Below are 27,153 nucleotides of genomic sequence, written 5' to 3' on the forward strand. Positions count from 1 at the left end.
TGTATGGGGTTTCACAGTGTATCAGGATCCTGCCAGGTGTGTATGGGGTTTCACAGTGTATCAGGATCCTGCCAGGTGTGTATGGGGAATCACAGTGTATCAGGATCCTGCCAGGTGTGTATGGGGTTTCACAGTGTATCAGGATCCTGCCAGGTGTGTATGGGGATTCAGTGTATCAGGATCCTGCCAGGTGTGTATGGGGTTTCACAGTGTATCAGGATCCTGCCAGGTGGGGATGGGGTTTCCCAGTGTTTCAGGATCCTGCCAGGTGTGTAGGGGGATTCACAGTATTTCAGGATCCTGCCAGGTGTGTATGGGGTTTCAGTGTATCAGGATCCTGCCAGGTGTGTAGGGGGTTTTGCGGTGTATCACGATCCTGCCAGGTGTGTATGGAGTTTCAGTGTATCAGGATCCTGCCAGGTGTGTATGGGGTTTCAGTGTATCAGGATCCTGCCAGGTGTGTATAAGGTTTCACAGTGTATCACGATCCTGTCAGGTGTGCATGGGGTTTCACAGTGCATCACGACCCTGCCAGATGTGTATGGAGTTTCAGTGTATCAGGATCCTGCCAGGAGTGTATGGAGTTTCAGTGTAGTAGGATCCTGCCAGCTGTGTATGGGGTTTCACAGTATATCAGGATGCTGCCAGGTTTGGATGGAGTTTTACAGTGTATCAGGATCCTGCCAGGTGTGTATGGAGTTTTACAATGTATCAGGATCCTGCCAGGTGTGTATGGGGTTTTACAATGTATCAGGATCCTGCCAGGTGTGTATGGGGTTTCACAGTGTATCACGATCCTGCCAGGTGTGTATGGGGTATCAGTGTATCAGGATCCTGTCAGGTGTGTATGGGGTTTCACAGTGTATCAGGATCCTGCCAGGTGTGTATGGGGTTTCACGGTGTATCAGGATCCTGCCAGGTGTGTATGGGGTTTCAGTGTAATCAGGATCCTGCCAGGTGTGTATGGGGTTTCACAGTGTTTCACGATCCTGCCAGGTGTGTCGGGGGTTTCACAGTGTATCAGGATCCTGCCAGGTGTGTACAGGGTTTTACAGTGTATCAGGATCCTGCCAAGTGTGTATGGGGTTTCACAGTGTATCAGGATCCTGCCAGGTGTGTATGGGGTTTCACAGTGTATCAGGATCCTGCCAGGTGTGTATGGGGTTTCACAGTGTATCGGGATCCTGCCAGGTGTGTATGGGGTTTCACAGTGTATCAGGATCCTGCCAGGAGTGTATGGGGTTTCACAGTGTATCAGGATCCAGCCTGGTGTGTATAAGAGTTTACAAGTGATGGCGAGCAGCAGCTGCATTACGTGATTATTTACATTTACAGGATTATGTCAGACATCGTACGAATTGTAACTTGAATCAACACAGAATAGTTGATAGAAAAATCCAAATGACGTTCAATCCTGTTTCCTCAGCCTTTGGACTTCTGATTCCCAGATTCTGACAACCTCTACACAAATGGCTAAAGTCAAACATTCTGATCCTCAGAAATTCAATAAACGTTTTGACCTCCCCATTTCATCACTTACCTTTCAGGTTACTTGGTATTTCGGATAAACCTTCTGCGATGTTCATGTAATCAAATGGATCAGAACCTGTTTAAATCAATTAACTTTCATGAATTCAGATCTGTGTGATATTATAGTAAAATCTGCAGTGTTTGAATCTGTCATTGAATTCAGTGGGTGATTTTTACCGTACCAAGTTCCTGTATTTCTTTCAATATTTTGTTCAGCTTTGGTAACCTGTGGCGCATTTTCACAAAGGATTCCCACATCACCCTTCGAGCCCGAGAGCCTTTCTCCATCACCAGATTTAGGAAAAGTTTGGAACTGTCCACCCGGTTTCCCTTCTCCGCCAGCTCAGTGATTTTCTGTAAAGAATAATAATGAATATATTGGGGAGTGGAGTGAAGGACACACACTGAGAATGAGAAGGAAAGGATCTGCTCAGTGTTGGAATCTGCCAGTTGTTTTGAGCACAGAAAGCAGTCACTGGGCCGGGTACTGATCCATTCTGAACATGGCCTGAATATTCTGTAAACATCTTGATTCACTCATTAACAGGAAATAAATGAGATAAAAGGAAAATAGAAATCAGAAATATTGTTCTTGGAGAGTGAGGAATCAGAGAATCTGCAGTAGTTTTAATGGGATCAGTATTCTCTGTGCTTCAGTGTCCAACATGAAATCAGATTCCTGATTGACAATATGATGCACTTGTTTCTCATGCTTACTTCCTGCTGTCACACTTTGTTAATTACTAAGAACTAAAACAGCAGCGAATGGGAACTCGAGTGGCAGGGAAGGGACAATTCTGAACTGAGGGAAGCTGCTAGAAAACTGCCTGAGAAATTACATCGACTATTCGAAACAGCCACTGTTGATTTATCGGTCACATAAATTGACCAAAAAAAAAGAAAAATCCAATTACATGTACCTCGGTGATAGACATGTTTGACAACCATTATTTTGCACGCCCGCTGCCGGTAAACCACAGTAACCGAGGCACAGGTGCAGCAGGTAATCAGGACGTTTATCATCAACTACTTTTATTTATATAGCGGCTTTAACGTAGAAGAATGTCCCAAGGCCCTTCACAGCGACGGAATCAGACAATGGACCCGAGACAAAGCAGGATATGCTATTCGAGGTGACCAAAAACTAGAGGAACGGTAAACTTTGAGGAGGAGAGGGAGGTGGCGAGGCGGAGGGGTTTAGAGAGTGAATTCCAGAGTGTGGAGCCTTAGACAACTGAACGCTTGGCCACCAGTGGTGTTGTAAAGGAAGGGGTGCACAAGAGGCCAGAGTCAGAACAACAGGGCACAGGCAGCATAGTTTGGAGTAGCTGAAGTTTATGGAGGGGCAGTGTGGGAGGCCGGCCAGGAGAGCTTTGGATTAGTCGAGTCTGGAGTTGACAAAGGCATGGATGAGGGTTCAGCAGCAGGTGGAATGAGGTAGGGCTGAAGACGGACAATATTACAGAGATAGAAGGTGATCTTTGAAGTGGAAAGAATATGAGGTCAGGAATTCAGACCGATGTTGGATGAAGGGATTTTGGACAGTCTGCTTCAGCCTCTGTGGTCTGGTAGGAGGAGGCGGAGTTTGTGGGAGAGGTAGAATACGATGGCTTCAGTTTTCACAATGTTTAATTGGATGAAAGTTCAAATGCAAGAAACGGCACGATGTAATAAAAATACTGAATCTAAAACGTGGAAGAAAACAAAAATACGCAACTGTTAATATTTCATCTGTCAGTCATCCTCTCTGTAACCAGAGTGGAGCGGAAATTCATCCACTAAATTTAATGGACAAAATTTGCAGACTGAATGAGCTCAATTTCCTGATGTTCCTCTGGGGAGTGACACTCCAGGCCAAGAGCACAGGAGTAGGGAATTTACCCAGTAGTGTAAACTCCATATTGGACACTCCATTTAAGGAAGGACATTTTTAAAAATGGGAAACGGTCTTGCGGATTCACTGGGATGTTATCAGAAATGAAGAGTTATGTGTTACTTTTTTTTAATTCGTTCATAGGATGTGGGCGTCGCTGGCAAAGCAAGCATGTATTGCCCATCCCTAGTTGTCCTCGAGAAGGTGGTGGTGAGCCGCCTTCTTGATGCGCTGCAGTCCGTGAGGTGAAGGTACTCCCACAGTGCTGTTAGGGAGGGAGTTCCAGGATTTTGACCCAGAGACGATGAAGGAACAGCGATATATTTCCAAGTCAGAATGGTGTGTGACTAGGAGGGGCTGGAGGTGGTGGTGTTCCCATGCGCCTGCTGCCCTTGTCCTTCTAGGTGGGAGTGGTCGCGGGTTTGGGAGGTGCTGCCGAAGAAACCTTGGCGAGTTGCTGCAATGCATCTTGTGGATGGTACACACTGCAGCCACGGTATGCCATGTGTTTTGGTGAGGATTTGGTAATCTGGGCTCATGCCACTAGAGTCAAGAAGATTAAGTGAGGAGTTGATGGAAGTCTTCAAGATTCTGAACGGACATGATGAAATAAACAGCCCTGAAATTAAGGTCTCCGTAATCCATTTGAAAGGACTCGCAACTTTTGGAGCCGGAACTTGCGATCCGTCAATTTACGCCTGGACAGATCATCCGAACCGCCTGTAAAATGAGCATTGCTGGCGCAGAGTTGGGCTATTTGACCAACAACTTCCCACGCAACTCTCATGGCTGCTAAAAGCAGGCACAGGGCCTGCTTGCATCAGCATAATGGTTTATATAAGGCTTAAATAAAACATTTAAAAATCCAAAATTATGCACATACACATCAAATGAGTTTATGCAAATATGGACCCGGATTAAGATGTTTAAAATTATTTATCAAAAAATTACATTTTTATTGAGGTTGGTGCAATGAAGGATCTTTTGCATAAAATTGCAATTCAGTACATTTATAATTATTAGCATTCTGTACATTTATAATTATTTGGGGATTCCACTGCATAAGGGGATTCCCTTCATAAATGATTGAAACAGAATCCTCCTTTGTCATTAGAGAACCGGGCGCACGAGATCCCAGGGATGCTTCTGAACCACCTGTGTCCCTGGGATCTGTTGGTCCTTACGCTGTCTCCGCCTGGAGGCCCAAGACTGGAATTCTTCACGGCCTGGATCCCAGTGGGTACTTTCGGAATTATTTCCCGGGTCGGAATGTACTCCCGAGGTACACCTGTGACCGCAGATTGTTTCCACTGTTTGTTCAGAGGGGACAAATTTAGGCCAATTTGAAGTATTACCGGTAAGGTTAGGTCCATTTATTTACATGCATTGTGGTTAGAATGCATAATTCACTCACACAACCTGTTACAGAAGCACTCGATAAATTATTATAAAAGACAATTCTATTATTTTTGACAAATTGAGTTGTTAGTGTTTGTGGAGTGAACAGGAAACTGGGAAGTTGGGAATAGCTTAGGTTAGATATTAATAGTAATAGGTAGTGAGCAGGCGGTTGGGATTAGACTAGGTGGGATATTAACGGTAATGGGTAGTGAGCAGGAGGTTGAGATTAGACTCGGCGAGATATTAACGATAATGGGTAGTGCGCAGGAGGTTGGGGTTAAACTAGGTGGGATATTAACGATAATGGGTAGTGCGCAGGAGGTTGGGATTAAACTAGGTGGGATATTAACGGTAATGGGTAGTGAGCAGGAGGTTGGGATTAGACAGGTGGGATATTAACGGTAATGGGTAGTGAGCAGGAGGTTGGGATTAGACAGGTGGGATATTAACGGTAATGGGTGGTGAGCAGGATGTTGGGATTAGACTAGGTGGGATATTAACGGTAATGGGTAATGAGCAGGATGTTGGGATTAGACTAGCTGGGATATTAACGGTAATGGGTAGTGAGCAGGAGGTGGAGATAAGACTAGGTGGGATGTTGACAGTAATGGGCAGTGAGCAAGAGGTTGGGATTAGACTAGGTGGGATACTAACGGTAATGGGTAATGAGCAGGAGGTTGGGATTAAACTCCGTGACTAAGGGAGGAGATAGGAGCGTCTAGGAGAGAATGGACTGACTTTTCCATCCACATAGTTATTTCTGGTTTGTTTTCCCCGTTTGAGTCTTAGGCATTTTCCTCATTTGAGCTCGTGTTTTTTAAATACCATTTGTTTAACCCACAAGGGATGTTTTCTGTGTCATCTAACCTTTCCCCGACTTACTATTACTAGTTTCCTGGTCACTCAGCTCATTGTCTTCCCTCTAACTCCTGTCTATTGTCTCTGGTCTCTCCTTTTCCCAGTCCCAATAAAACGGTTTCCCTTTTGCTTTCCAACCACTCAAGAGTTATACCCGAACCGTGCCTCTGTCTTTTGTACAGATACTGACGGATCCGCTGAGTATTTTCACCTCTTCGTATTGTGGCGGTACCACTGGTTGTCCCTTACATTGAGACACATAATTCCCTTTAACTTACCTTACTGTATGTTTAACTTACCTTTTGGGGCCGTTGCCCTTTTAACTTACCTGTTAGGGCCATTGCCCCTTTAAGACGCTCCCTAGCGCGCCGACGTCACGTACGTGATGTGCGTGCGCCGGCACAGCCCGGCCTAGCGTTTTCAGCCTCAACGGCCAGCCGACGGGAGCGACGCGATCTTCCGCTCCCGCGGCAAGCACCGGCACAGCCTGGCCTCGCGACCTCGGTCTCAACGGCCAGCCTCCATGCCGGGAAGAGGCACCGACGCAAGTCACGTGACCGCCTAAGCGCACGCAAGCGTGATGACGTCATCATGCTCCCCACAGGACTGCAAACTGAGTCCTCGTGGAGTCCCCGCTGGGACAAGACCTACACCACGGTGCTCCTACAGTCAGCCATCTTACCTGCTGTAATTAGCCTGTTCCTGTAAATAAACAACTTATTTATAGTTCGTCGAAGTCAAACTATCTTATTTAGTGGCGATCTACATGAACCGCTACAGTATCACTTTTCAGATTCACAATATTTGCAGTTTTATTAATTTCTTCCCTATTTTTCAGATTCATGTTCTGTAACATTATATGATTCTAAGATTTGTTGTTTCAACTATTCTCGGTGGCAGTGAATAAAGTAAATGCGATGTTGGCGTTTATTAACATTTTTGAGCCAAAATAGTGAGATTACCCTGCTATTTATAAATCATTGGTGTGACCACACTAAGAATACCGTGTACAGTTCTGCTTGCCTCAGTACAAGGTTATCACAGCTATTGAAGAGAGCAACTAGAGTGATTGAGAGGGTGGAGGGGTTGGATCAGGAGGAGCTAGTGTGTAAATTGGGCATGTTCTCACTGGAAAAAAGAGAAGGTGGAGAGGTGATATGATTGCTGTTCCACTTTGTCCAATAAAGTAGAAACAGAGGACACGGCCTGTGCTTAAGGAGGGTAAATTCAAAACGACTCTGTGGAAACAACATTTCAGTGAGTGAGTGGTCAATCTGGGGAACAGGCTCCCTCGGGAGATGGCAGAAACAGTTTGTATTGATTCTTTAAAAGGCAAATTTATTTCAGAAAATCACATTTTGGGGTGCAGTATATGAGTAATTTGAGATATGACATGTGGTAAGTGTAGCATGCTTGAGGGGAACAGGTGACTTTTGACCTCTGGTTCCCAGAGCTCTCCACCACTGGGGTTTCCTCACCTCATGTCTGGGTCTGTTGTAGATTAATTGATAGAGATCGATTAGTCAACAACTCCATTATCATCGTAGCACTCGTCTACCAGGATGTTAAGAGGGGAATTACATAGACCGTGATCTTTTATCAATCAAGTAATTTCTTTGTTCCTCTGTTAGGAGATTCTGTCAGTTCTGTGATGTTAGAATAATCTAACCTCATTCTGTGTCCCTCCCACTCACGTGATACTCTTGTCCAGTGAAATGGTCCTCGCCTGTTAACCAGAGACCGAGACCCTCCACACCCTCTTTAATCGCCTGTTCCAGTCTGTCCCGGTAGAATTTCGTTAACTGGAACAGCTGGTAATCGTCGTACTTTGTGAAGAACTTACTGATTGTCGAGTTCGGATCTGTGAACACAAAGAACCACATTAACAAACACCTTCTGAAAACCCACATACATCACATGCGTTTCATTCCATCAATCTATATAGCCAATTCTTAAAAACAGTGTGAAAATTTGACAAACACGACTTGCCTACAACTTATCGGTTCCTGCCACCGCAATTATCCCCTGTATCAATAAATGTTCACTAATTTGACCTTCAAATGCAGATTCCAGGAGTTTACTCACAACACAGTCCTCCCTCTTTATCGCATCTCCACTGCTTGACAGCCTGCAAAACCCACCGCGAAATGTGCTATTCCCCTTCCTATTCCTTAGCTGTATACATATAGATTCTATCTGAACATAACTCCAGGCAACATCCTAGTGTTCCAGGGCGGACATAGAACCCTTTAGTAATATTGGCATCCACAAATATTTTTTAACTCTCCTCAAAATGTTATTATCAGGATCCTTTCACTCCGAGTCCCGTTCAAATCTAAGTCCTGTCTCTCAGTTAATCGATCACAGCACCCAGGAGGACAAGGGCAGAAGGTGCATGGGAACACCATCGCCTCCCCCATTTCCCCTCCAAGTCATACACCGACCTGACTTGGACATATATCGCCGTTCGTCATCATCGCTGGGTCAACATCATGGAAACCCCTACCCAAGTGTTCCTGTTTCAATAGTTTTAGTCATTCTGCACTCTAGCCTCAAATCCAGATATTTCTCACCCTCCAGTCATATCAGCTGATACCCGTCCCACTGCTCCACTCACCTATTCCCAGAGTGTCAGCTATGGCTCAGTGGGTAGCACACTCGCCTCAGTCAGAAGGTTGTGGGCTCAAGTCTCACTCCTGGGACTCGAGCACATAAATCTAGGCTGACACGAAGTGCAGTGCTGAGAGAGTGCTGCTCTATCAGAGGTGCTGTCTTTCGGATGAGACGTTAAACCGAGGCCCCGTCTGCTCTCTCAGGTGGATGTAAAGGATCCCATGGCACTATTTCGAAGAAGAGCAGGGGGGTTATCCCCGGTGTCCTGGCCAATATTTATCCCTCAATCAACATCACTAAAACAGATTATCTGGTCATTATCACATTGCTGCTTGTGGGATCTTGGTGTGCAAATTGGCTGCCTCATTTCCCACATTAAAACAGTGACTCCAGTTCAAAAAGTACTTCATTGGCTGTAAAGCGCTTTGAGATGTCCGGTGGTCGTGAAAGGCGCTATATAAATGCAATTCTTTCATTCATTCTGGAAAATCATCTTTGTTGGTGGGTTCAGATCGCGGCCGTCCCTTCGCTTCTCCCTGAATTCACTCTAGTGCCCCAAGAACGTGAACCCTTCCCTCTTGCTCCAGTCGTGCAGCTGCACATTGACCGGCCTCATATTTACCTCCATAAGCAGCCCAGTGCAAAACAATCCGGAGATCACCACCTTGTTTTTTAGCCTAAAGCCTCAGTCTTAATAGTCCCTCTATAAACGCACCTGACCAATTAGCACTGTAGGAGGTGAGGACATTTACCGCTGTTCCACTAATATTAACACTAATATAGAATGTTATGAATCGTGTAACTTTAAACAGTGAGGTGGTGCACCACATTTGTTTATATCTTTGAATATCTTTAGGGATCGATAGATGGATTTGAGAGGAATTTCCAGAATTTTGATCCCCCAAATTGGCCTGTTTTTTTTTTTTTTTTAAACTGGTTTTCCACCTCACCCAGGAGATCACATGGTTTTGTTTGAGATAGGGCGACAAAGTATCGCAATTGCCTGGGAAACGCTGGATGGACCAAATTGTCTTCACCTGTCCGTCGTTGTTCATAAAATTGTCAAATACGACTTTTCTGCAGCTAATCCGTTCCAGCCTCCACTCATCATCCTCTTTCTCACTAATTCGACCTGGATTAACAGATTTCAAGAGTTTCTACACAATGCTTTTTGGTTACCAGGTTGATCCTCTCTCCACATTAGAACAGAATCATCACTTGGGCTCCTTCAGTCCACCAGTATATTTTTGATATTAAACTAGGGTTGAAATGCTGTGGTCAGTCCCTCCTATCTCCTCTGACTTCCTTTAACAGTCTGGCGTGCATTATTTCTGAGCCCAGTGACTTCTCCACTATTTTACTCAGATCCAAATCCTTCGCTACAGTGATCTCTAACTGTGGACCCACATCCTCCTCTAGTACATCAACATTCTCTCTTCCACCATCATTTTTAGAAAGTTCAGGAAATATTTTGTATCTCCCCAAAATTGCATCTGTCACAACTAGTTTCTCCAGTTCCACCTCTATCTCACCTCTACTGCTCGCTGACCTGCAAAACCCACTGAGAATTGTGCTGTCTCCCTTCCTATTGCTGAACTGCGTACATATGGATTCCATCTTAGCATAGCGCCCTGGAACACCCGCATATTCTAAACCTCTCCGCCTCTCTCTCTCCTCCTTTCAGACGTTCTTTAAACCTTACCTCTTTAAGCAAGCATTTGCTCACCTGTCCTAATATCACCTTGTGACTCGGTGTGAAATTTTGATTGGTAACACTCTTGTGAAGCACCTTGAGACGTTTTACTACATTAAAGGTGCTATATAAATGCAAGTTTGTTCTTTTTGTTGTTCTACGTTGTCATAGAATGCTTTATTAAAACTCTTCCCTCAAAATGTTATCACCAGGAACATCTCCCTCTGAATCCTGTGAAAACCAAGGCCCTGTCTTATAGACAGTAGATCACATCTCTCAAGCTTATGAATGTTTGGAATGATTTGTACACTCACACACACAACACTCAATACTAGCTCCAACGTTTGGAATGATGACTCGTCCCAGTTTCTTTTTTTTTTTTTTTAAAGTGAATTTGTGTCTCACTATTTCAAATCCTCCTTCCTTTTTCTTGCGAATACCTTTTTCACTATTTCTTAAATCTTCTGTTTCAGCTCCCACATTTTTATTAATTCTGCTCCCTAGTCTCAGATCCAGATATTTTTCACTCTCCAGTCACATCCCCTGATACCCTCCCACTGCTCCATTCACCTTTTCTGTAAAACCATTATTGTTGGTTGCAGCCGTCGCTTCCCTTCCAACCGAACGCACTTTAGCGGCCCAAGAACGTGAACCCTTCCCTCCTGCTCCAGCCCTCAGCCGCAAATTGACCAGCCTCATATTATCCTCCTTAAGCATCCCAGTGCAAAACAATCCAGAAATCAACAGCTTGAGGCCTGGTTTCTTAGATTAGTGCCTCACTCTTAATAGTCCCTCTATAAACGTATTTCTACCCGTGTTACTGGCTCCGACCATGGCTATTATCTGCTCTCCTTTCCTTCCCAGAGGTGGTCCCACCTGCTCCTGGATGTTCTTCCCTCTGGCACCAGGGAGGTAACTAACCATTCAGGACATGCTCCGGGCTGCAGAAGAGGTTGTTTATTCCCCCGACTATACAATCTGCCACCAGTATCGCTCCCCTATTCCTGTGCCCCACCTGCCTCTCCCTCTCGCCCCGCTGGGTGGCCTCCTGCTCTCTGGTACCACACTGTTGCTCAGGAAGACCCTCCTGAGTCACTGTCTCTATCCACCTTACACTCTCCAATACCAGGTATCTATTGGATAGTTCTAGTACTCAGGGGCTTCCTCCACCTGTGACTGCGGTGTCCCTCTCGATGGTCACTCACTTCCCTCTTTGTACTCAGTCCCTGCCCTGTTCCCTCAACCTGTGTGAGCTGCAGGTTCAGGCAGAAATTGTATTTTAAAGTATTTTGTGAACCTACCTGTGTCCATTCTCATTCTTTTTGAAGATGTTGGATCTTCTCCCCAGTTTGGATCGTCAGCCATGGTGGTGACAGGCGTTCCTAGGTTCTGATGCTCTGTAACAAATATAATAGGAGGGTTAGATGGCAATATTAAAATGAGAAGGAGAACGTTGCCTTGTTAAACATGATATTAACTCCCTCCGCCCCCATCAGTACAGCAAACCGTTAGCTCTGGGATCTCAGAAAACTCCACGAATATACAAGTGTTAGATTTGATTGCTGTTTTACAATCAAAATTCTCCATTTGCGTGTGTGCCTGCGCACGTGCGTCCATTGAAACTATCAATCAGCGTCCTTTCCTTTCCCCGCTGTGGAAATGTAAAAGCGATTCAGTTAATTCAGTACCAGTTTGAGACTTTGTAAAATTCAGTACTTTTCTGTTTCACTAACGCTGCCGCTAGTGTAATAAACACACAAAAGCAACAGAGGGGCAAGGAAAATGTATGAGAAATGATTAGTGCTAACATAATAGGGAACACTAATGCCTTTTATAAACATATAGGCCTAGAAATTCACTGTAGCTCCGTTTGGGGCGCCATCCTCGACGCAGTCGAGGCCGCCCAGCTGAAATTCAGTTTGAGCGCCCCAGACGGAAGCGCGGTGCTACGGGAGGCGCCCCGCATCCCTCTTGGGGCGCTGCAACTGAATATCGCTGTGCAACGTGCTGCAGCGCCACACGCTGCGGCATGGCACGCTGCGGTACTGCAGGCCTTCCTCCCCTTCTTAAAGGGGAGGGGCCTTGTGCAGCACGATCGAGGATTGCGAGTGCTGGCAAAAGAGCCCGGCACCGAGGAGAAGTGCCGGGCTCTTGGAACACAGCCGGCACTCCGCGGGGTGTGGTGGGGGGCGCTCAGGAGCCCGGGGACGGCAGCGCAGAGAGTTGCTGGCAGGCGGCCAGCAAAAAAAATGGCCGCCCCGCACCTCTCCTTTAATTAGCGCCTCTACCGCCGCAGGTAGGTCCCCCTGAACCGGTCGCACATTGCATCCGACGTTAAAGCAGGGGGCACAACTAAATATCGTGATCGGGGCATCAGCGGGGCGCTGCGCACACCGATGACGTCATCGGTGGTGGCGCAGCGCTAACGGCTAGTGCCGCCATTAGCGTCCCGCTGAATGTAGCAGGAGGCGTGGCCAGTGGCTTCCAACCCACTTAGCGCCCTCTTAAGGCGCTAACGGGTGGCGCAGCCCACTGAATTTCTAGGCCATAAAGCGTGAAAGAATAGTCCAACGAAAGGTGGGGCCGAATTAGGAACATGTCCTCTGCTGGTGGAAGCACTAAATTAACACTTTGCATCCGTATTCACTAAAGGAGAGGCTGCTGCCAATCGTACAGTAAAGGAGGTGGTGGTAGGGAAATTGGACAGGATATAAATAGATTAGGACGATGTACTAAAATGGTTGGCAGGGCTCAAAGTAGAAATGTCACTCGCTCTGCCACAATCTTCCAATTCTTGGTTATGGGAAAGGTGCCAGAGGAGTGAAGGGTTGCAAACGATACATCCCTGTTCAAAAAAGGAGAGTGTGATGAACCAAATAACTACAGGCGACTCAGCTTAACATCGGTGTTGAGGGAATTCCTCGGGGCAAAATTTCCGAAAAACAATTAACTGTCACTTGGAAGAACATGGAGTAATTAGCGACAGCCAAAATGGATTTCTTTTAAAGGCAAATCAAAAATGGCTGACTTGAATGAGTTAAGCGATGAAATAGGCGAGGGTTGATGAAGGTAGTGTAGTTGATGGACTTTCAGAAGGCGTTTGATAAAGTACCTCATAATAGACTGGTTACCAAAATTGGAGCCAATAATATTAAAAGGAGTACTGGCAGCGTGAATACTAAATTGGCAAAGGGACAGAAAACAGACAGTAGTTGTGAACCGATATTGTTCACACTGGAGGGAAGTATACAGTGGTGTCCCCAGGGGTCGGTATTAGGAGCACTGCTCTTTTTGATATATTTCAGTGACATGGACATAGGTATACAGGGCATAATTTAAAAGTTTGTCGATGACACGAATCTCAGAAAAGTCGTAAACCGTGAGGATAGCAGAAGACTTCAGGAGGAAAGAGAGACACTGACACATGACAGGTGAAAGATAAATGTAGAGAAGTGTGAAATACTGCATTTTGGAAGGAAAAATGAGGCGATGCAATCTAAACCAATTTGTACAATTTGAAGGGGTTGCAGGAACAGTAAAACTTGGGGTTGTAGATACAGAAATCTTTGACGGTGACAGGACAGGATGATAAGGCTTTTAGAAACGTATATGGTAGCATTTGCTTTATAAATAGAGGCATCGGAATATAGGAACAGGAGTAGGCCACTCATTAGTTCTGGCTTGTTCCTCCATTCAATTCGACCATGGCTGAGCTGTATCTTAACTCCATCTACCCGCCTTGGTTCCGTAACCCTAAATAACATTGCCTAACATAAATCTATCAATGGCAGTTTTGTTATTTTCAATTGACCAAAACTCACCAGCTTTTTAAATGCGAGTGTTCCAGATTTCCACGACACTGTGTCTGAAGAAGTGCTTTCTAACATCACCCCTGAACAGCCGAGCTCTGCCTTTACGGTTATGCCCCCTTTTTCTGGGCTGGTCCACCAAAGGACTTAGTTTAACTCTTTCTATGCTAGCAATTCCTTTGAGCATCTTAAACAACTCAATTTGATCACCCCTTAACTTTGTATAATCAAGGGAATAAAAGCTTTGTCTATTTAATCTATCCTTTTAATTTAAAGCTTTTAGCCCTGGTATCTTTCTGGTTAATCTGAGCTGCACCACCTCCAAAGCCAAGATATTGTTCCCGAGGTGCGGTGCCCAGAACTAAACACAGTTCTCTAAATGGGTCTAACCAGAGCTCTGTACAGCTGGAACAGAACTTCTACCCTTTGTATTCCAGCCCTCGAGATAATGGCCAACATTCCATTACACTTTTACTTATTTTTGGTACCAATCAATGAGCTTCTAGTGATTTCTGTATTTGGACCCCTAGTTCTCTCTGCTCATCCATAGTTTCTAACTTCTAACCATTTACAAAATTCTCTGATCTATCCTTTTTTAGGTCCAACGTGAATTACTTCATTTTTTCCTGAAGTGAGGGGAGTGCAACAAACTCGCTCAATTCCAGGAGGATGGGTTCCCCGGCATTCTGAATGTTATTTAATATTGGTGTCGCGAGTCTAACGCCCTCGAACGTATATGTGGCACTGTGTCAAGAAGTAATTAGAGTGGGAGGAACTCCTGTGGAGTGTAAACAGAGCATAGACCACTTGGGCCGAATGGACTGTTTCTCTGCTGCAGTTTCTATGTAACTCTAATCTGCCCGGAACAGTCACAAACTACAACCTCTGTGACCCTGGCGTGTAACCCTTCCTTGTCCATCATTCATCTTTCCACAGCATTCGATGTGGTCTCATCTGGCATCCTTTTCCATGTCATGGCCTCCATTGTCCATCCCATAAAACTGATCCTCATGCGTTTCCTCTCCTAGCTCTCCGACCGCAGATTGCAAATCTCCAGCAATGGGTTAACTTTCGTCCTTCTATCCACACCTATATTGTAGGCTAATATTGAACCGATGATGCTGCTTCTGGTGCACGGTAACCGATTACTGTAGCGCCAGAGGCAGATTTGATTGTTTCAATATCTGCTTCTTGCAATTTGCCGGTGGATTGAAATCTCTGAGCTGAGATCGCTTCATCATGCACCTTCATTGACTAGGCGAGGCTGCATCGTAGACTCAGTGTGATCCAGCTCAGAAGGAGGTCATTCGGCTCGTCATGTCTGTGTTGATTCTTTGGAAGAGCTATCCCATTATTAACACTGTCCCTCGCTTTCCTCATAGCCCTGTAAATGTTTTCCCTTCAAGTATTTATCCAATTCTCTTTTGAATGTTACAACAGAACCTGCTTCCATCACCCTTTCGGGCAATGCATTCCAGATCACACCAACTCGCTGTGTAACAGAATGTTTCCTCACGTCGCCTGTGGCTCTTTCTCTACTCACTTTAAATCTGCGTCGTCTGGTTACTGACCCTTCTGCCAATGGAAACAGTTTCTCCATATTTACTCATCAAAACCAGTCATGATTTTGACCAGCTCTATAAAATCTTTGTTTAACCAACTCTGCTCTAAAGAGAACAAACCAGTCTCTCCCCATAACTGAAGTCACTCATCCTTGGTACAATTCTCTCAAATCTCTTCTGCACCGCTTCCAAGGCCTTGATATCCTTCCTAAAGTGTCGTGCCCAGAACTGAAACCAGCTGAGGCCTAACCAGTCTTTTATAACTGTTTAACATAACTTCCTTGCTTTTATTCGCTATTCCTCTTGTAATAAAGCAGAAGACATCCCTCATGGTGTCAGCACTTGACTAATGAGCACTGTAGGAGGTGAGGACATTCACCACTGCTCCACTAATATTAAACTAATGTGCAATGTGAGCAGTTGTGTAACTTTAAACAGATTGGTGACGCCCAACTTGTTTGTTTGGAATATCTTTAGGGGTCTTACAATATCTGGAAACGTCTTAAATACATAACTGGTTCGATCTGACTGTTGTTTTACAATCAGAATTCTCCACTTGTGCGCGTGTGTTGCTGTGTGCCCACGCACATTCGTCCAATCAAACTCTCAGTCAGCGTCCTATCCTACCCCACTGTGGAAATATAAATGTGATTCAGTCTCAGATCAGTAATTTCTACAAACATTAGTTGATGATATTCGGCGGCATGAAGTTATAACCAAATTTGAGACCTTGTAAAATTCCGTTTCCTGCTGTTTCACACACGCAGACACTGGAATAAATACACGACAACAGCACAGTAGGGAATCAAGTTGAATACAGAAAGTACAGAGGAGAAATCAAAAACAAACTAAGAGGGGCACGGAAAAAATCAGAAACGATTCGTGGGAATATAATAGGGAACATTAAAATCTTTCTTAAGCATGTAAAGCCTAAAAGGACAGTCAATGGAAGGTGCGATGATTAAGGACCAAAAGGGCAATCTTCTTGTGGATGCAGTGGGCATGGCTGAGGTACTAAATGAGTACTTTGCCTCTGTGTTCACTAAAGAAGAGGATGCTGCCAATGTTACAGTAAAGGAGAATGTGATAGAGAAATTGGACAGGATATAAATAGACCAAGAGTCAGTACTAAAACAGTTAACAGCGCTCAAAGTGGAAAAGTCACCGGTCTGGATGGGATGCATCCTGGGTTACTGAGAGAAGTAAGGCTCTGGCCACAATCTTTGAATCCTCCTTGGATAAGGGAGTGGTGCCACAGGACTGGAGATTGCAAATGTTACCCCCTTGTTTAAAAATGGGGCGTGTGGTAAACCAATTAATTACAGGCGAGTCAGTCTAGTGCTGGTGTTCAGGAAACTTCAAGATAAATCATTGAGACAATAGCCAGAGACAAAAGTACTTGTCACTTGGAAAAACATGGGTTAATAAACGACATCCAGAACAGATTGGTTAAAAACAAAATCAAGTCTGACTAGTTTCATTTCTTCGATGAAATGAGGGAGCGGACTGTTGAAGGTTGTACAGTTGATGCTGTGTATATGGAACTTTAGAAGACTTTTAGCAAAGTACCTCATACTAGACTTGTTGGCAAAATTGAAGCCAATGACATTAAAGGTGCAATGTTAGCGTGGATACTAAATTAGGGAAGGGACAGAAAGCAGAAGGTTGTGGTGAAGCGAGGTTTTTCAGACTGGAGAGAAGTTATAGTGGTATCTCCAGGGATTGGTATTACGAGCATTGCTCTTTTTAATATATAGTAATGACCTGGACTTGGGTGTATAAGGCATCATTTCATAGTTTGCAGATGACACAAAACATGGAAAAGTCGTAAACCCTGAGGAGGATAATGGAAGAAGTCAGGAGGACATAAACCGTCTGGTGAATTGCACAGACACATGGCAGGTGAAATTTAATGCAGAGAAGTGTGAAGAATGAATGAGGAGATGCAATAAAAAATAAATAGTACAAGAGTAAAGGGGGTGCAAGAACAGACAAACATGGGGGCATACATACAGAAATCATTGAAGGTGGCAGGACAAGTTCATAAAGCTTTTAGAAAAGCATACGGGATCACTGGCTTTATAAAGAGAGACACAGGAATATAGGAACGTAGGAACAGTAGGCTATTCACTGGCTCGAGCCTGTTCCACCATTCAATTCAATCGTGGCTGATCTTTATCTTAACTCCATCTCCCCGCCTTGGTTCCATAAGCCTAAATACCATTGCCTAACAAAAATCTATCAATCACAGTTTTGAAAGTTTCAATTGACCCCCAGCCTCAACAGCTGTTGAGTGCGAGTGTTCCAGATTTCCACTACCCTTTGTGTGAAGAAATGCTTTCTAACGTCACCACTGAACGGCCCAGCTCTGCTTTTAAGGTTATGCCCCCTTGTACTGGACTCCTCCATCAGAAGAAACAGTTTATCTCTCTTTATCTCATCAATTCCTTAGATCATCTTAAACACCTCAATTAGATCACCCCTTAACACTTTATATTCAAGAGATTACAAGCTTCGTCTATGCAATCAGTCCTCATAATTTAACTCTTAACTCTGAGCTGCACCACCACCAAATCCAAGATATTCTTCCTGAGGTGCGGTGCCCAGAACATGGAACTCTAAACCTGTTCTAACCAGAGCTCTGTACAGCTGGAAGACTACTTTTGTGTTCCAGCCCTCCTGAGATAAAGCCTGACATTCCATTAGCCGTTTTACTTATTTTTGTACTTATCCACTAGCTTCTAGTAATTTCTATATTTGGAGCCATAATTCTCTCTGCTCATCCACGGTTCCTAGCTTCTAACTATTTAGAAAATACTCTGATCTCTCCTTTTTAGGTCCAAAGTGAATTACCTCACACTTTCCCACATTGAACTCCATCTGCCAGTTTTGACCATTGAGTACAAACGCAACGAAGTTATGCTGAGCCATTATCACACACTGGTTAGGCCTCAGCTGGAGCATTGTGTCCAATTCTGGGTGCCACACTTTAGGAAGGCTTTCAAGGCCTTGGAGAGGAGATTTACTAGAATGGTAACAGAGATGAGGGACTTCAGCTACATGGAGACACTAGAGGAGCTGGACTTGTTCTACTTAGAGCAGAAAAGGTTAAGGAGAGATTTAATAGAAGTGTTCAAAATCACAAAGGTGTTTCCATAGAGTAAATAAGGAGCAACTGTATCTACTGACAGAAGGGTCAGTAAATAGAGGACACAGATTTAATGTAATTGACAAAAGAGCCAGAGGTGAGATGAGCGGATTGTTTTTAGGCATCGAGTTATTATGATCTGGAATGCAATGTCTGAAAGAGTGGTGGGAGCAGAGCCAATAATAACTTTTAAAACTGAATTACAGGAAACTTTGGTTTATCCGGAGGTTAACTATCCGGAATGCTCGAGCCACCGGCAAAAATCAGGAGCCGTTTCGTTAGGTTTTTTTTTCTTTTCGTTGCTTTATTTTCACCAGTCAGGCTCTGCAAGGTCTCGCTGAAGCTGTTGCTAAGCTACAGAGACGCTTGCAATGTACGGCCGACTGTTTAGAAGCACAGGGTTTGTTGCCAAATACGGAGCTCAAAATCTCCGTATGTTTCAACATTAGCGCTGGTTTGTCCGGCAGTTTTGATGGGACGGCAACAGCTTGGTCCCGTCGGTGCCGGATAGCACAAAGTTTCCTGTAGTTAAATACACGAAGGGGCCAATATTAGCAGTGCTCTGGGGAGAGAGCAGGGGAGTGGGACACATTGGATTGCTCTTTCAGAGAGTGGGTACAGGCACGTTGTGCCGAATGGCCTCATTCTGAGCTGTATGATTCCAAGTTTCTGATGGTATCGACCTCCAACGTTTTGTTACTAAGCGTGTAATAAACGATAAATGTACTTGAATGCTATTTACAGGAGCAGACCTTCAATGTGTGAAATTGCATTTGGAAGTTTTATTCTGTTAACCAGCAAAGGATGACCAAAAATTGATAAAGGGAGAAAATAGAATGAGAGTATACCAGCAAGAAACATTAAAAAATTGCAGGAGCTTCTAAAAGTATATAAACATGGAGAGTAACAAAAGTAAGCATTGGTCCCTTACAAGCTGAGACAGGGAAATTATAATGGGGAATAAGGAAATGGCACAGACTTCAAACAAATATTTTGTATCTGTCTTCACAGTAGAAGACACAAATAGCATACCAAAAATAGCAGGGAACCAAGGGGCTGATGAGAGCCAGGAACTTAAAGTAATTAATATCAGTAGAGAAAAAAAGTACTGGAGAAACTAATGGGACTAAAAGCCGACAAACCCCCTGGGCCTGATGGCCTACATCCTAGGGTTCTAAAAGAGGTGGCTGCAGAGATAATGGATGCATTGGTTGCGATCTTCCAAAATTCCCTAGATTCTGAAACAGTCCCAGCAGATCGGAAGGTAGAAAATGTAATCGCACTATTCAAGAAAGGGGGAAAGAGAGAAAGCAGGGAACTACAGGCCAGTGAGCCTGACATCAGGAGAATGCTGGAATCCATTATTAAGGGAGTGGTAAGAGGGCACTTAGAAAATCAGAATATGATCAGGCAGAGTCAACATGGTTTTATGAAAGGGAAATCATGCTTAAACAACTTATTAGTGCTTTTTGAGGATGCAACTAGCTGGGCAGATAAAGGGGAACTGGTGGATGTAATATATTTGGATTTCCAAAAGGCATTTGATAAGGTGCCACACATAAGGTTGCTACGCAAGATAAGGGCTCATGGGGTTGAGGGTAATATATTAGCTACAAGGACAGGTTGGATAAGCTGGATTTGTTTTCATTCGAGCAAAGGAGGTTGAGGGGTGATGTGATAGAGGTGTACAAGATTATGATGGGTTTGGATAGGCTAGACGGGGAAAGGCTGTTCCCACTAATGGATGGTACAAGGACAAGGGGACACAGATTTAAGGTTTTGGGCAAGAGATACAAAAATTCCCGGAAATAGTGGAGAACCAAGGGTCTAGCGAGAATGAGGAACTGAAAGAAATTAGTATTAGTAAAAAAATAGTACTGGAGAAATTAATGGGTCTGGAAGCCGATCAATCCCCTGGACCTGATGGTCTATATCCTAGAGTTATGAAAGAGGTGTCTATAGAGAGAGTAGGTGCATTGGTTGTCATTTTCTAAAGTTCCAGATTCTAGAACGGTTCCCGCGGATTGGAAAGTAGCAAATGTAACCCCACGATTTAAGAAAGGAGGGAAAGAGAAAACGGGGAATTACAGACCAGTTAACCTGACATCAGTAGCAGGGAAAATGCTAGAATCTATTATTAAGGACGTGGCAACAGAGCATCTTAGAAAATAATAATAGGATTGGGTAGAGTCAGCATGGATTTATGAAACGGAATTCGTGTTTTACAAATCTGTTAGTGTTTTGAGGTTGTAAGTAACAATAGATAAGGGGGAACCAGTGGATGTGGGGTATTTGGATTTTCAGAAGGCATTCAATAAGGTGCCACACAAGAGGTTATTAAACAAAATTAGGGCTCATGGGATTGGGGGTAATATACTAGCATGGATTGAGGATTGATTAACAGACAGAAAACAGAGAGTAGGAATAAACGGGTCATTTTCGGATTGCCAGGCTGTAACTAGTAGGGTACCACAAGGATCAGTGCTTGAGCCTCAGCTATTCACAATCTACAGCAATGATTTGGATCAGTCGACCAAAAGTAATGGCCCAGAAATTCAGGTCGGGGGCTTCCCGCGGGTGCAAGCCTCCGACCTGCACTTACCTAGCGCGCTGGCCGTTGAGCTGTGGGCCCGTGTGGGATTCCGATCCTGGGCCTTCTCCAACTGCCGGCGCACAGTGCTTGTGTATCCCAGGGGCGCAGTTAGTTCGATGCGTCGCTTGGGATCACGTGGGCCATGGAGAGCCAATCGGAGCAGGGAATGCTCCATTCATAAGTTTGACAGGAAGAGCTATCAAACCTATAAATACTGTAAGCCCCAAAACATCACTAAATCTTCAAATAAATTTTTTAAAAATCACATTTTTTAAAAACTATAAATTACATGAAATAACTATTTTAAACAATAATTTAAATTTTTGAAAAAAATAATGTTATTTTCTAACGGGGCTAAAAATAAACTTACCTTTCTTTAAAGTAATTAAAAATAATAAACTTGTGGAAAAAATGTTTTAATTGTAATTAATTCACCACTTACCTTGTAAAAAGCAGGCCTTGCGCCTGCTTTTTAAAAGTGTAACTGCTGGAGACTTACCCTCCCGGAGAACCCTGCAAAAAAACGTAAGTTCCAGGCGCACGCGCTGCCTCTCCGGCGCACGCGTTCCACCTGTCAACCCCTTCTTTCAGGGGAACGGAAGTGTCGGTTTCCCGCGCATGCGCAGTGCATGCACGAAACCGGCACTTCCATTGGGCTTACGGGTGAGTACCCCATGCGCACTCACCCGTGGAGACCCGAATTTCTGGGCCATTATATCCAAGTTTGCCGATGATACAAAGCTGGGTGGGAATGTAAGTTGTGAGGAGGATGCAAGGAGGCTTCAAGGGGATATAGACAGGTTAAGTGAGTGGGCAAGAACATGGCAAATGGAATATAACGTGGAGAAATGAAGTTATCCACTTTGGAAGGAAAAAGAGAAAAGCAGAGTATTTTTAAATGGTGCGAGATTGGGAAACGTTGGTGTTCAGAGGGACCTGGGTGTTCTTGTACGCGAATCACTGAAAGTTAACATGTAGGTACAGCAAGCAATTAGGAAAGCAAATGGTATGTTGGCCTTTATCACAATAGGATTTGATTATAAGAGTAAAGACGTCTTATTACAATTATATAGGGCCCAGGTGAGACTACACCGGGAGTATTGTGTACCGTTTGGGTCTCCTTACCCAAGAAAGGATATACCTGCCATAGAATCATAGAAATTTACAGAACAGAAGGAGGCCATTCGGCCCATCTTGTCCATGCCGGCCGACAAAGAGCTATCCACCCTAATTCCACTTTCCAGCACTTGGTCCATAGCCTTGTAGGTTACGGCACTTCAAGTGCATATCCAAATAATTTTTAAATGTGATGAGGGTCTCTGCCTCTACCACCCTTTCAGGCAGTGAGTTACAGACCCCGCCACCCTCTGGGTGAAAAGAATTCTCCTCAAATCCCCTCTAGGCTTCTGAGCAATTGCTTTAATTCTGTGCCCCCCCCCCCCCCGGTTAATGACCCTTCTGCTAAGGGAAATAGTTCCTTTCTATCCACTCTATCTAGGCCCCTCAAAGAAAATAACCCCAACCTCGCCAATCTTTCCTCATAGCTAAAATTCTCCAGTCCAGGAAACATCGTCGTAAATCTCCTCTGTACCCTCGCTAGCGCAATCACATCTTTCCTGCAATGTGGTGACCAGAACTGCACACAGTACTCTAGCTGAGGCCTAACTAGCGTTTTATACAGTTCAAGCACAACCTCCCTGCTCTTATATTCTATGCCTCGGCTAATAAAGGCGTATGCTTTCTTAACCACCTTATCTACCTGTCCTGCTATCTTTAGGGATCTGTGGACATGCACTCCAAGGTCCCTCTGTTCCTCTACACTACTCAGTGTCCTACCATTTATTGTGTATTCTCCGCCTTATTAGCCCTCCCCAAATGCATTAACTTGCACTTGTCCAGATTGAATTCCATTTGCCACTGTTCTGTCAACCTGACCAGTTCATTGATATCTTCCAGCAGTCTGCAGCTTTCTTCATTATCCACCGCACTGCCAATTTTTGTTTCAGCTGCAAACCTCTTAATCATACCCACTATATTCAAGTCTAAATCTTTGATATATATCACAAAAAGCAAGGGACCTAGTACTGAGCCCTGCAGAACCCCACTGAAAACAGCCTTCCAGTCACAAAAAACACCCATCGACCATAACCCTTTGCTTCCTACTTCTGAGCCAATTTGGGATCCAACTTGCCACTTTGCCTTGGATCCCATGGGCTTTTAACTTCGTGACCAGTCTGCCATGTGGGACCTTATCAAAAGTCTTGCTAAAATCCATATACACTACATCAAACGCACAACCCTCATCGACCCTCCTTGTTACTCCCTGAAAAAATTCAATCAAGTTTGTCAGACACGACCTCCCCTTAACAAATCCATGCTGACTATCCTTGATTAATCCATGTCTTTCTGAATGAAGATTTATCCTGTCCCTCAGAAGTTTTTCCAATAATTTTCCCACTACCGAGGTTAGGCTGGCTGGCCTATAATACTCGGTCTATCCCTTTCTCCCTTTATAAACAACGGTACCACGTTAGCAGTCCTCCGGCACCACATCTGTAGCCAGAGAGGATTGGAAAATGATTGTCAGAGCCTCTGCTATTTCCTTCCTTAGATGCAGTGAAACGAAGGTTCACCAGACTGGTTCCTGGGATGGGGGAATTGTCCTAGGAGGAGAGATTGAGTAGGCTGGGCCTATATTCTCTAGAGTTTAGTAGAATGAGAGGTGATCTCATTGAAACATACAAAATTCATACAGGGTTCGACAGGGTAGATGCAGGGAGAACGTTACCCCTGGCTGGGGAGAATAGAACCAGGGGTCAGTCTCAGAAAAAGGGTTCGGCCATTTAGGACTGAGATGAGGAGCAATTTCTTCACTCAGAGGGTGGAGGAGGCTGTGTCGTTGAGTATATTGAAGACACAGATCGATAGATTTTTGAATATTAATGGAATGAAGGGATAGGGGGATAGTGCAGGAAAGTGGAGATGTGGTAATAGATCAGCTGTGATATTATTGAATGGCAGAGCAGGCTCCAAGGGTCAAATGGCCTCCTCCTGCTTCTATTTCTCATGTTCTTAAAAAAGTGGGTTTTAGGCGGCTCTTGCAGGAGGAGAGGGAGGCAGAGAGGTCTAGGTACGGAATTTCAGAGCCGGGACAGCTGAAGGCACGGCCGCCACCGTTGGGATGAGGAGAGTGTGAAATGCACAAGAGACCAGAGTCGGAGAAACAGAGAGATCTTGGATAAAAACAGAAAATGCTGGAAATACTCAGCAGGTCAGGCAGCATCTGTGGAGAGAGAAACAGAGTTAATGTTTCAGGTCGATGACCCTTTGTCATGACCTCAAACGCTAACTCTGTTTCTCTCTCCACAGGTGCTACCTGACTTGCTGAGCATTTCCAGCATTTTCGGTTTTTATTTCAGATTTCCAGCATCCACAGTATTTTGCTTTTGTAATAGAAATCTTGGAGGTGGGGGATTGTAGGACTGGAGGTGGTTACAGAGACAGGAAGGGACAAGACTATGAAGGGGTTTAAACAAGGATGAGAGTTTTAATTTGGAGGTGCTGGGGGACCGGGAGACAATGTAGGTTCACAAGGACAGGGGTGATCGGTGAACAGGGTTTTTGATGCATTTAAGTTTATGGAGGGTGAAAGGATCAAAGCCGACTCGGAGAGCAATGGAAAATTAGAGTCTCCAGGTGATAAAAGAATGGATGAGGGTTTCAGCAGCAGATGGGCTGAAGCAGGGACGAAGATGGCTGATGTTAGAGGTGGAAGTTGGCAGTCTTTGAGCTGGAGACAATATCGGGTCAGAAGCTCAGCTTGGCATCGGATAGAACTCAGCAATTGCGAACAGTATGTTTAAATCTCAGACAATGATTGGGACGGGGAGGGAACAGAATTCCTGGCCGCTGCCAAAGACCATGTCTTTGGTCTTCCCAATGTTTAATTGGAGAAATGTGTACCTCATCTCAGATGGATGTCAGACAAGCAGCGTGAGCAAGCAGAGGCAGTGGAAGGTTCGAGAAAGGTGGTGGTGATGTGGAGCAGACAATTGTTGACGTACATATGAAAGCTGAACACTTGTCTTCGGATAATGTCTCCAAGGGGCAGCATGTAGATGAGAAATAGGAGGGGGCGAGAGAAGATCCATGGGGGACTCCAGAACTAACAGTGCGGAGCGGGAAGAGAAGCTGTTGATGGAGATTCTCTGGCTACAACTGGATGGGTAAAAGTGGAGCCAAGCGAGGGCAGTCCCACTGAGCAGGACAATGGAGAGGAGGCTTCAGAGGATGTTGTGCTCGAACGTGTCAAAGACTGCAGAGGTCGAGAAGAATGAGGAAGGATAGCTTACTACTCTGGAGGAGGGTTTAAACTAAAATGGCAGGGGGTTGGGAACCTGAGCAGGGAGACAGAGGAAAGGGAAACAAGGATAGAAGCAAAAGACAGGAAGGAGAAAAACAAAGGAGGCATTCAGAGAAATCATGGGTTTAAATCAAACATGGCCACAGTAAATAATAATGCTAAAACGTGTAAGAGTGTTGAAAAAACAAGCCTGAAGGCCTTGTGTCTTAATGCAAGGGGCATTCGTAATAAGGTGGATGAAGTAGCTGCGCAAGTAGAGGTAAACGAATATGATTTGATTGGGATTACGGAAACATGGCTCCAGGGTGACCAAGGCTGAGAACTCAACATCCAGGGGTATTCAATATTCAGGAAAGATAGACAAAAATGAAAAGGAGGTGGGGTAGCATTGCTGGTTAAAGAGGGGATTGACATAATTGAAAGAAAGGATATTAGCTCTGATGATGTGGAATCTGTATGGGCAGAACTGAGAAATACCAAGGGGCAGAAAACGTTAGTGGGAGTTGTATACAGACCCCCAAACAGTAATGCGGAGGTTGGGGATGGCATTAAACGGGAAATTAGAGATGCGTGCAATAAGGGCACAGCAGTTATCATGGGTGACTTTAATCTACATATAGATTGGGCTAACCAAATTAGTAACAATACTGTGGAGGAGGAATTCCTGGAGTGTATACGGGATGGTTTCCTGGACCAATATGTCGAGGAACCAACTGGAGATCAGGCCATCTTAGACTTGGTATTATGCAATGAGAAAGGAATAATTAGCAATCTTGTTGTGCGAGGCCCCTTGGGGCAGAGCAATCATAATATGATCGAATTCTTCATTAAGATGGAGAGTGAAGTAGTTGACTCAGAGACTAGAGTCCTGAATTTAATTAAAGGAAACTACGATGGTATCGAGGCGCGAGTTGGGTAGGATTGATTGGGGAATGTTACTCAAAGGGTTGATGGTGGCTAGGCAATGGCAAACATTTGTTCATCACTGTTTGGCATAAAAATAAAACAAAAAAAGGTGACTCAACCATGGCTAACAAGGGAAATTAGGGATAACATAAGATCCAAGGAGAGGACATATAAATTGGCCAGAAAAAGCAGTAAACCTGAGGATTGGGAGCAGTTTAGGATTCAGCAAAGGAGGACAAAGGGATTAATTAAGAAGGGGAAAATAGAGTATGAGAGTAAGCTTGCAGGTAGCATTAAAACAGATTGGAAAAGCTTTTATAGATATGTGAAGAGAAAAAGATTGGTGAAGTCAAACGTAGGTCCCTTGCAGTCAGAATCAGGGGAATTTATAATGGGGAACAAAGAAATGGCAGACCAATTAAATACATACTTTGGTTCTGTTTTCACAAAAGAGGACACAAATAACCTCCCAGAGATGTCGGGGAACATAGGGTCTAATGAGAGGGAGGAACTGAAAGAAATCAGTATTTGTAGGGAAATGGTGTTAGGGAAATTAACAGGATTGAAGGCTGATAAATCCCCAGGGCCTGATAATCTATATCCTAGGGTAATTAAGGAAGTGGCCCTAGAAACAGTAGAAGCATTGCTGGTCATCTTCCAAAATTCGATAGACTCTGGAACAGTTCCCATGGATTGGAGGGTAGCTAATGTTGCCCCACTATTCAAAAAAGGTGGTAGAGAGAAAACGGGGAATGATAGACCAGTAAGCCTGACATTGGTAGTGGGGAAATTGCTACAGTCCAT

The 27,153-nt window shown here is 44.4% G+C and overlaps 1 protein-coding gene across 2 annotated transcripts in view; it reads right to left on the reverse strand.

Annotated features, from left to right (window-relative positions):
• The window catches only part of LOC147092797 (NACHT, LRR and PYD domains-containing protein 3-like), a 76,116-nt gene that overhangs the window by 35,729 nt on the left and 13,234 nt on the right, over positions 1-27,153 (reverse strand). For both annotated transcript variants that reach the window (XM_085976044.1, XM_085976045.1), the window contains exons 3-6: positions 11,270-11,365; positions 7,357-7,523; positions 1,713-1,884; positions 1,541-1,606 (exon numbers count right to left, since the gene is read on the reverse strand). In XM_085976044.1, coding sequence (XP_085832170.1) covers positions 1,541-1,606; positions 1,713-1,884; positions 7,357-7,523; positions 11,270-11,333 — 469 coding nt within the window. In that variant the 5' untranslated portion in view covers positions 11,334-11,365. The remainder of the gene's footprint in view (positions 1-1,540; positions 1,607-1,712; positions 1,885-7,356; positions 7,524-11,269; positions 11,366-27,153) is intronic.

The sequence above is a fragment of the Somniosus microcephalus genome, unplaced genomic scaffold (assembly GCF_052327205.1).
Source record: "Somniosus microcephalus isolate GS21.2 unplaced genomic scaffold, FLI_Smic_1.0 unresolved_chr2, whole genome shotgun sequence".
NCBI lineage: Eukaryota > Metazoa > Chordata > Chondrichthyes > Squaliformes > Somniosidae > Somniosus > Somniosus microcephalus.